This window comes from Ammospiza caudacuta, chromosome 27, assembly GCF_027887145.1.
Source record: "Ammospiza caudacuta isolate bAmmCau1 chromosome 27, bAmmCau1.pri, whole genome shotgun sequence".
NCBI lineage: Eukaryota > Metazoa > Chordata > Aves > Passeriformes > Passerellidae > Ammospiza > Ammospiza caudacuta.
The window spans coordinates 2,257,461-2,268,214 of record NC_080619.1 but is presented as its reverse complement, the minus strand read 5'-3'; the positions used below and the strand labels follow the sequence as shown (position 1 = coordinate 2,268,214).

Sequence of the window (10,754 nt, the reverse complement as noted above, 5' to 3'; positions counted from 1 at the left end):
CAGCACCATGGACCTGCTGCTGCTCCAGGGGCTGCTGCTCCTGCCCTTGGCAGTGCTGCTGCTCTACAGGTGCAGCCCCCACATCCAGTTCCTCTGCAAGGTGGCCTTCTTCAACTGCTGGATCGTGGCCTTGGCCACCCTGCTGTCCCCCCTGGCTGCCTTCCGGGGACGCTCCGTGGAGAACATGAGGTGAGTGAGGGATGGGGAAGGAGAGAGCTGGCTGGGGCTTGGCTCAGCAAGGAAATCCTGTGGTTTGTGGCCACAGGCTCTGTCCTGCCCTGGCCAGAACCACAGCTGGGTCACAGAGCCCTGGGGCCAAGGCCGGGGCTGTGGTCACATCCATGGGGCAGTGAAGGGCAGCTTGTGGTATTGCCTGTGCCCAGGGAGGGTCAGGCTATGCTGGAGTTGGGATTTGTGGTCCCTGAGGGATGAAATAACATAAAAGGGATCATTCCTGGCCATGGCAATGTTGGGGTCATCACCTGGGTGGGTAATGGTGGGGTTTGGAGGAGCCATCAGGGCAGGGGGCAGATACATGGCCAGTGCTGCATCCCTGGCTCTGGTTTTGCCCATGGGAGACCCAGGAACAGCACGTTGGCAGAGAGATTGAGGGTGGACAGCCCTGGCACAGATTATTCCATGGCTGCCCCATTCCTGGAAGTGTCCCAGGCCAGGCTGGATGGGGCTTGGAGCAGCCTGGGACAGTGGGAGGTGTCCCTGCCATGGCTGAGGTGGCTCTGGGTGGGTTTAAGGTCCCTTCCAACCCAAACCGTTCCATGTTTTTATGGTTTTGGGATGTCTTGGTGCCATCACCTGTCAGGGGCACAGCCCTGTCCCTGTCACAGCCATGTCCTGATCACAGCCCTGTCCCGACTCTGCTCCCGGGGGTGGAAGCAGGGAGATAGATAACACCAGGGAGATAACAACACTGGGGAGATAACAGCGGGGAGGAGATAACATCTCAGTGTAACACCGGGAGAAGGCATGGGCGCGCTCAGGGTGTTGCAATCCCACTGCTGGATTCCCAGGCAGGATGAGCACAGATGTAATTACACAGGAAAATGTCCCAGCTTGAGAAACTCTGAGGATTTGTGTGGAGGGATCCTGGCCCACAGTGGGAGCGTGGCCGCAGGTTCGGTGTTGTCACCTGGAGGTTCGGTGGTACTGGTCAGAAGTTCAGTGTTATCAGTCCAAGATTTGGTGGTACCGGCCTGAGGTTTGCTATTCCCCATCCGAAGTTCAGTGTTCCTGGTGGTGGTTTGGTGTTCCCAGCCTGAGGTTTGGTGGTACCCGTGATGGTTCAGTGTTATCAGTCTAGGTTTGGTGCTATCAATCGAGGTTCGGTGGTACTGGTTGGAGGTTTGGTGTTCCCGGTCTGAGAGTCAGTGTTCCCAGTGGTGGTTCGGTGTTCCTGGCTGGAAGTTCAGTGTTCCTGGAGGTGGTTTGGTGGTACCGGTGGTGGTTCGGTGTTATCAGTCTGGGGTTCGGTGGTACTAGTCCAAGGTTTGGTGGTACTGGTGGTGGTTCGGTATTACCGGTCTGAGGTTTGGTGGTACTGGTCCCAGGTTTGGTGTTATAAGTCTGAGGTTCAGCATTCCTGGCGGTGATTTGGTGTTATCAGTCCGAGCTTTGGTGGTACTGGTGATGGTTCAGTGCTCCCGGCAGTGGTTTGGTGTTCCTGGTGATGGTTCGGTGTAATCAGTCTTAGGTTCAGTGGAACCGGTGATGGTTCAGTGTTCCCAGCAGTAGTTTGGTGGTACCGGTGGTGGTTTGGTGTTCCCAGAGGTGGTTCAGTGTTATCAGTCTGAGGTTTGGTGTCCCTGATCAGAGGCTCAGTGGTACTGGTGGGGGTTTGGTGTTACCAGACAGAGGTTCAGTGTTACCAGTCCAAGGTTTGGTGTTCCCGGTGTGCTTCATTGTTCCCAGTGGTGGTTCGGTGGTACCGGTCTGAGGTTCAGTGGTACCACCCACTCGGTTCGGTGGTACCGGTCTGAGGTTTGGTTTTCCCGGTGGTGGTTTGGTGTTCCTGACCGGAGGTTTGGTGTTATCAGTCTGAGTTCTGTGTTCCCAGCAGCGGTTCAGTCTTCCCGGTGATGGTTTGGTGTTTTCAGCCCGAGGTTCAGTGGTACCAGCGGTGGTTCGGTGGTACCAGTCTGAGGTTCGGCATTACCAGTCCGAGGTTCGGTGGTACTGGTCAGAGGTCCGGTGTTCCCGGCAGTGGTTGGTGGTACTGGCAGTGCTGCAGCGGTGGTACTAGCAGTGGTTTGGTGTTATCAGCCTGAGGTTTGGTGGTACCAGCAGTGGTTCAGTGGTACTGGTGGTGGTTTGGTGTTCCCGATCTGAGGTTTGGTGTTCCCAGCGGTGGCTCGGTGGTACTGGTGGTGGTTTGGTGTTATCAGTCTGAGGTTTGGTGTTCCCGGCAGTAGTTTGGTGTTCCCGGTGGTGGTTTAGTGTTTTCAGCCCAAGGTTCAGTGGTACCGGTGGTGGTTCGGTCTTATCAGTCCGAGGTTTGGTTGTATTAGTCCGAGGTTTGGTGCTCCCGGTGGTGGTTCAGTGGTACTGAAGGTGGTTCGGTGGTACTGGTGGTAGTTTGGCGTTCCTGGAGCTGGTTCAGTGGTACCGGCGGTGGTTCGGTGTTATCAGTCTGAGGTTCGGCATTATCAGTCCAAGGTTCGGTGTTCCCGACGGTGGTTCGGTGTTCCCGACGGTGGTTCGGCAGTACCGGCGGTTCCGCAGCCTGTCCCGGGTTCTTCCCGGGGAACGCCGGGCTCAACCCGGGCCGCTCCAGCGCTTCCGCCTGGGCGGCGATCCCGAGGGAGGCCGCGCCTCTCCCGCCTTATCAGCGCCGCTTATCTCGTCCCACCGCAGCTCCGTGCCCGCCCAGCTCCCTCTCCTCCGGATCCCGGAGCCTGCGGGATGACGCTTCCCTCTCATTATCCTGGCTTTGGAGCACCGCTCCTCCTCGGATCCTCCGGTATCTTCGAGCCTGCGGTTCCCGAGGGATGGGGGCGATACCGTGGACCCTGTGCTGCCTTCTCCCTTCTCACCTGGTGCTGAGCCCTTCCCTGAGTCCTGCGCTGTCCCCTGGAGGCAGTGACAGATGTGGGGACCCTGGCACAGACCCTCTGTGGGTCGGACAGTGCCGCATTCCAACACCGACGTGTCCCAGGATTTTGTCTCCACGGCTGCTGGAATCCCTGGTGCCCCCTCCTCCCTCCACTCCTCTCATTATTCCCGTCCTGAGCGTCACCCATCGCTGCCATCCCGATATTCCTCCTCCTGTCCAGCCCTCCCGGGGTGTGACACCGCTCAGATCCTTCTCTTCCCGACACTGCGGCTCCGGTGGAGCCATTTGTGATTTCCCATAGGAATGTCCGAGCTGGTTTTCCCTTCCCCCTGCCGCACAAAGCGGTGCAGGGGCGATCCCTGGTGTCCCCCACATCACTGGGGATCTGTCTGTCCCTCTGCCACCCATCCCCAGCTCAGCTCCTCCCTGCTGGGATCCGCCTCTGGCTTTGGAAGTCTGGGATTTCCATCCACACATGGATCCAGCTGAGCACCTGGGGAGGCTCGCCGGGGCAGAGAGATTTTGTCCTCGGTGGGATGTGAAGATCCCATCCCCATCCCCAAACCTCATCCCCATCCCCGTCCCCACCCCCATCTCTTTTCCCGTCCCTGTCTCCATCTCCACCCCTTTTCCCGTCCCTATCTCCATCCCACCCCTTCTCTTTTTGCTTTCCCATCATCCCTGCACATCAAAATCCCGGTTTTTCCCTGCCACCACCTCATGCTGCTCCCTCTGCTCTGAGCCAGGAGCTGGGCTCAGCTCAGGTGGGAGCCAGGCGAGTTCTGAGCCTCACAGGCTGCAAACGTGTGAGAAATCCATCCAAAATTCCTTGAGCCTGAGTCCAGCAGGGCAGCCCAGCCTAACCCCGCCCGCCCAGAGCCGTTCTCCGCACGTATCCCTCTGCCTTATCTCGTTCATTATCTCATCCCTTATGTCGTCCCTTATCTCGATCCTTATCTCGTCCCTTATCTGGTCCCTTATCTCGTTCCTTATTTCATCCCTTATGTTGTCCCTTATCTCGTCGCTTATCTGGTCCCTTATCTCGACAGGCTCCTGCGGGCGGCGCTCCTGCCCCTCAAGCGCTTCTACGGCATCAGGATGCGGGTGAGGGGCTCGGAGCGGCTGCGGCTGCCGGGCCCCTTCGTGATCGTCTGCAACCACCAGGCTTCCCTGGACCTCATGGGTGCGTGGGGGGACCCCCGGAACATCTGCGGGCTCCAGGAGTGCGCCAGGATGGATTTGGGGGGGTCAGCACCGGGATCAGGGCAGGGATGTGTGGTGGGAACGGACCAGGAGGGGTTTTGGGACTGGGCTGTGCTGGAGGGAGAGGAGGGACAATGGGAGGTGATGCCACGGGGTGGTCCTGGGATTGGGGATAGCTTAAAACCCTTTAAGTCAAGGCTAAAACAACCCCAACCTGGTCCTATATTAGGGTATAAATTATTAGATAGTGTATAAATTATATTAAGGTATAAATGATTACTTAGGGTATAAATTATATTAGGGTATAAATGATTACTTAGAATATAAATTATAATAGGGTATAAATGATTAATTAATCTGTCCACTGATGTAATTTGGCCTCTCCAGAGAGCTGCTCTCTGCAGTTATCACCTCTCAGGACTGATAATCACCTCTCTGCAATTATCACCTCTCAGGGCTGAGCTGCAGAATTTATTGCTGATATCCAGCTGGTTGGTCCAGCCCAGGGGTTCCATTTCCAAGCAGTTTTCCCAGGTGATTTTTCTGCTGCCACTGCCATGGGTTGGGAAAGTATTAATGGGTGTTCTCCTGCCCCAGGAATGGTGGAGGTGATTCCCGAGCGCTGCGTGCCCATCGCCAAGCGGGAGCTGCTCTACCTGGGCACGGTGGGCTGGGCCTGCTGGCTCAGTGGCATCATCTTCATCGAGCGCCAGCGCAGGGACGCGGCCATCGAGGTCATCACCCGCACTGCCAGCACCATGAGGAGAGAGAACGTGAGGGACACAGCTGGGGGACACCAGGGGACACCAGGGGGGTCAGGGGCTGTTAATGTGAATGCACAGCAAGCCCCCTGGCAGGGAAGAGCAATGCACCTAACTCAATGTTATTATATGGAGTTATTACTCCATAATTATTACTTTATTTTTACTTTATTGTACTATAATATTACTTTTTAATTACTTTATTATACCATATTATTACTTTATTATACTATATTCTATTAATTATACTATATTCTATATTCTATTAATTATACCATATTCTATTAAAGAATAATTATTATAGAATTTATTATTATATATTAATAGAGTATTAATATAGAATAATAAATAAATTAATAATATAAATTGAATGCATTCATATTTATTAATATAATATAATATAATATAATATAATATAATATAATATAATATAATATAATATAATATAATATAATTTATTATTGTACTATATTAAAGAATACTATACTATACTATACTATACTATACTAAAGAATACAGAAAGGATTCTTACTGAATGCTAAATGATAATAATGAAAACTCGTGACTCTTTCCAGAGTCCCGACACAGCTTGGCCCTGATTGGCCAAAGAGTGAAAACAACTCACAGCAGAATCCAATGAAACAATCACCTGTGGGTAAACAATCTCCAAACACATCCCAAAGGAGGAAAATACAGGAGAAGCAAATCAGATAATTATTGTTTTCATTTTTCTCTGAGGCTTCTCAGCTGCCTTTCAGCTTCCCAGGAGAAAAATCCTGGGTGAAGGGATTTTTTTCAGAGAATGTGAATGCCACAGGCTGTGGGCAGGACTCACCCAGCTGAGGTCGGGGTGTCTTGGTTTGGAAAGCCAGGTGTCTGCTAAGGAAGGCAGGAGCCTCCCTTGAAATGGAAAATGCAAACCCCCTCCCTCTGAATTATTATAATTGTGAAATTAAGGGGCTCTCAGGCAAAGATATGGGAGTAGGAATAACAGTTCTTTATTAGGAAACCAAAAAATACAAATGCTATAGTACAAACAAAACCAACAACCATGGACAGAGTCAGACCATGCCCTGCCCCCTGTGTGTCAGGGTGGTGGCACAGCCCCATCCCATGGGGGCTCAGCCCTCCTGCAGTGCCAGCTGTGGTTCTGCTGCAGCAGGGATCCTGCACAAGGGGGGAGTTTTCCTCTGCAGCTCCAGGGCTGCTGCAGATGGGCCTGGGCTCCCTCTGGCCATGCAGGCCAGCAGAAAGCTGCTCCTCTGGCAATGCAGTGGGCAAAGGCTGCTGGAGTGTCCCAAACCTCAGATTGTATCCAGGTAGGAATGCTTGAAATCTCAGATTGGATCCAGGTAGGAATGTTTCAAACCCCAGATTGGATCCAGGTAGGAATGCTTGGCTCCTCCCCTGGGCGGAGCATCTCCTCATGGGATGGTGGAGTTTGATCAGCCATGCAGGGACACTCACTAGCCATGGACAGAAGATAATTAATAATTAATGGCCCATGGACAGGAGAGATCTCCTGGAGGGAGGATTGGCTGTGGGAGAGATAAAGAAAATGCCCAATGAACAGAGATAACTGCCTCACTCTAACAGATGGTGATAGTACACACACCCCAGCCACACCTTTCAGGGGTCTAAACACAGGGTCACCTCTGTCCTAAAACACGGGGTCACCTCTGTCCCTGTCCCCTGCAGCTCCGTGTGTGGGTTTTCCCTGAAGGCACCAGGAACCCAGGCAGGTCCATGCTGCCCTTCAAGCGTGGCGCTTTCCACCTGGCCGTGCAGGCCCAGGTAAGGAAATGGGCAATCAAATGTTGGAATCAATGGGCTTGGAGGCCTTTTCCAAAATGATTCCTTCCCTTTGGCTCACCCTGGATGGAACAGAGTGGGTGTGAACTCTGGGGCAGAGGGATGGGGGGGGTTTGGTCCCCAGGGATGGGGGAATTTGGTCCCCAAGGATGAAGGGTTTGGTCCCCAGGGATGTGCAAGATTTGGTCCCCAGGGATGGGGAAGCTTGGTCCCCAGGGAGGCAGGGATTTGGTCCCCAAAGATGGGGAGGTTTGGTCCCAAGGGATGGGGATCTTTTGTCCTCAGGGATCGGGGGTTTGATCTCTGAGGAGGGGGGTTTGGTCCCCAGGGATGGGGAGATTTTCTCCCCAGAGATGAGGGATTTGGTCCCCAGTGATGCAGGGATTTGGTCACCAGGGATGCAGGGATTTGGTCCTCAGGGATAGGAATTTTGTCCCTAGGGATGCAGGGATTTGATCTCCAGGGATGCAGGGGTTTTGTCCCCAGGGATGGGGGTTTTGTCCTCAGGGATGAGGAGCTTTGGTCCCCAGGGATGTGCAAGATTTGGTCCCCAGGGATGGGGGGGTGTGGTCCCCAGAGATAAGGGGATTTGGTTCCCAGGGATGCAGGGGTTTGGTTCCCAAGGATGGAGGGATTTGGTCCCCAAGGAGGGACATGGTGCTGGGCAGCACCAAGGAGGGGCAGGCAGGAGCAGGAGTCCCACCTGGAGAGAGCTCTCTCTGTGGCCCCCTCAACGCTTTGTGTCCTGTAGGTTCCCATTGTCCCCATCGTGATCTCCCCGTACAGGGACTTCTTCAGCCCCGAGGAGAAGAGATTCACCTCAGGTAAGGGATGGGCAGGAATTCCCATGGCAGAGGGCAGGGCTGGCACTGGGGATGAGGCACCTGGGGGTGTCTGAAGGATGCTGAGGGGTGCGGAGGCAGCTGGGGTGGAAGATGCCTGCGGGACTACCCCATTCCTGCTGGGATCCTCTAACACATCTCTGGATTTTCCCTCCTCTCCCAGGGACCTGCACCATCCAAGTCCTTCCCAGGGTGGAAACGTGTGGCCTGAGCCCAAAGGATGTCCCCAAACTGACTGAGAGTGTCCAGCAGGCCATGGCCGAGGCCCTGGCCGAGATGTCCATGAGTGATCACGGGGAGCAGGACATGGAGCAGCCTCTGCTGGGGCCAGGGGAGGACAGGGACAGCCCCCAGGGCCAGGGGGACACAGCCAGGAGGAGCAAATAGGCAGAGGGAGCTCAGGGATATCAGGAAGGTGTCCCTTGTCCCCTGAGGAGGTGTCCTGCAGCCCTGCCACTGTCCCAGCAGGACGGTGCCCTAAGGGAGCAGAGCAGGGCAGGATGGGGACTCAAAACAGAGCAAGGTGCCCCCAAAAACAGAGCAAGGTGCCCCCTTAAAACCCCTTGTTGTGACTGCATCCCCTGGATGTCCCTTTGCCACACCTGGAGCTGTGGTTGTCCCCAAGGATGGCTCAGCAGGGCTGGGGACTCACAGCCCCATTTTCCACCCCTGATTGTTGGGCTCCCCCATGGATTCTCCTTCCAGAGGCTCCTACAAGCTGGAAATGCTGTTTGGGTTCAGCCAGCTCTGAGTGTGTGGCCTGGGGGGGACACGAGGTCCAGGGGAGGTTGCTGGGGGGGAAGATCATCCCAGGGGGGAGAGCACCCTTGGTGCTGAGCTGTGAGCCAAGGGTGGGACATTAAAGAGTTTGGAGCTGGATCTGATGTGTCCTGGCTGTGCTGAGGGGGATCCATCTCCTCAGGGAGACTTCACACTGCACAGGGAGCACCCCTGAAAAGGGAGCACCCTGCACACAGAGCACCCCTGAACATGGAGCACCCCTGAACACAGAACACCCTGCACACAGAGCACCCTGCTCACAGAGCTCACTGCATATGGAGCACCTCTGAACAAAGAGCATCCTGAGCTAGGAGCACCCTGCACACACAGAGCACCCCGAGCTGGGAGCACCCTGCACACAGAGCACACTGCACAAAGCACCCTGCACACACAACATCCCTAAACATGGAGCACCCTCCTCATGGAGCACCCTGCACACAGAGAACCCAGCACAGGGAGCACCCTGAACATGGAGATCACTGCACACAGAGCCCCCCTGAGCGGGGAACACCCTGAACTGAGCACCCTGCACACAGAGCACCCTGAACATGGGGACCATGCACAAGGAGCACCCCTGAAAAGGGAGCACCCTGCACACAGAGAACCCTGCAGATGGAGCACCCCTGAAACAGAGCACCCTGAACATGGAGCACCCTGCGTGTGGAGCACTCCTGAGCACAGAGCACCCTGCACAGGGATCATCCCTGTACACACAGCTCACTGCACATAGAGCATCCCTGCTCGCAGAGAACCCTGTGCATGGAGTACCCTGCACACAGAGCGTCCCTGAACAGGGAGCACCCTGCACACAGAGAGCACCCTGCACACAGAGAACCCAGCACACAGAGAACTCAGCACACAGAGCACCCCTGAAAAGGGAGCACCCTCTACATGGAGTACCCCTGAACATGGATCACCCTGCACATGGAGCTCACTGCACACGGGACACCCTGCACACAGAGCACCCCTGAATAAGGAGAACCCCTGAACACAGAGCACCCTGCACACAGAACACCCCTGAGAAGGGAGCACCCTGCATACAGAACATCCCTAAACATGGAGCACCCTGAACATGGAGCATCCTGCACACAGAACAACCCTGAGCAGGGAGCACCCTGAACAGAGCACCCTGCACACACAGAGCACCCTGCACAGGGAGCAGCCCCAAACATGGAGCATCCTGCACACACAGAACACCCTGAACAAGGAGCACCCTGCACACAAAGAACCCAGCACGGGGAGCATCCTGCACAGGGAACACCCTGCACACAGAGCACCCTGAACACAGAGCACCCCTGAACAGAGCATCCTGCACACAGAACACCCTGAACATGGAGCACCCTGCACAGGGAGCACCCCTGAATAGAGAGCACCCAGTACACAGGGCACCCTGCATATAGAGAACCCAGCACAGGGAACACCCTGCAGATGGAGCACTCTGCACACAGAGCTCAGTGCACGCACAAAACACTCTGCACACAAAGCACCCTGCACACAGAGCATCCCCACCCCAGGGCTGGTGTGAGGAGCACATGGCAGGGTGAGGGTTACCCTGGTCTGGGGCTGCCCCTGAGGCAGGGCCCTCCCTGCACCACTAAATGCACAGGAAGAGCATCCACTGAAGCCCCAAATTCCCAGCAACCCCTGGATGGTGCCCACCTGGACACAGTCCCACCTGGAGGTGCCTCTCCATGGCCTGTGAACCACAACCCATCCAACAGCTGGATGGTTCCCTGCAGCCAGGCAGGGGTCTGGGATCTCCTGGCTCCTTCCCAGCTGAGCAGCTCCTGTGCCAGCCCACAGGGTGGCAGCAGGGCAGGGACAGGGCAGGGTGTGGCTGTCCCCTTGTGGGGAGCAGGGTGTGCGAGGTTTCCCTCCCACCCTGGGATAAAAAGTGCAAACCCAGGTACAGAGCTCCGGTTTGGCACCATTCCTGCTCTCAGGAGAGCTGGATTATGGAGGAAATCCTCCTCAAATCTGTTGCAACATCAAACTGCAAAGAGGCTTCCCATGAGGACCAACCCACGGGATCAGGAGATGTCACATGGACATGGCCAAGGGCACAGGAAGGTCCCACGTCCCAGAAAGCTCCTTTAATCCTTTCCTGCTTCCCAGGATTGGTGTCATCTGTCAGCTCTGAGCTGGCCTGGGGGTCTCACCACACCCCTGGCGTGGTTTGGCTGCCCAAAGTTTGGGTCTGGGGGGTTGAGCATCAATGGAGCCATGGAATGGTTTGGGTGGGAGGAACCATAAAGCCCATCCAGGTCTGCCATGGCAGGGACACCTTCC

General features: G+C 55.4%; 1 protein-coding gene across 1 annotated transcript; it reads left to right on the top strand.

Moving 5' to 3' along the window:
* Nucleotides 1-7: 7 nt before the first annotated feature.
* LOC131568556 (1-acyl-sn-glycerol-3-phosphate acyltransferase alpha-like) lies at nucleotides 8-8,079 on the top strand. The gene is made up of 6 exons (XM_058820653.1): nucleotides 8-189; nucleotides 4,117-4,250; nucleotides 4,868-5,043; nucleotides 6,730-6,825; nucleotides 7,595-7,667; nucleotides 7,849-8,079. Exons 1-6 carry the CDS (start codon nucleotides 8-10, stop codon nucleotides 8,070-8,072), a joined length of 885 nt encoding a protein of 294 aa, XP_058676636.1. The 3' UTR covers nucleotides 8,073-8,079.
* Nucleotides 8,080-10,754: the final 2,675 nt, after the last annotated feature.

Bases quoted from the DNA above. Each gene is read 5' to 3' on its own strand.
- LOC131568556 (XM_058820653.1), top strand. From the start codon at position 8: ATGGACCTGCTGCTGCTCCAGGGGCTGCTGCTCCTGCCCTTGGCAGTG. The intron at 4,251-4,867 runs GTGCGTGGGGGG...CTCCTGCCCCAG, and splicing joins GGCTTCCCTGGACCTCATGG to GAATGGTGGAGGTGATTCCC. The intron at 7,668-7,848 runs GTAAGGGATGGG...CTCCTCTCCCAG, and splicing joins GGAGAAGAGATTCACCTCAG to GGACCTGCACCATCCAAGTC.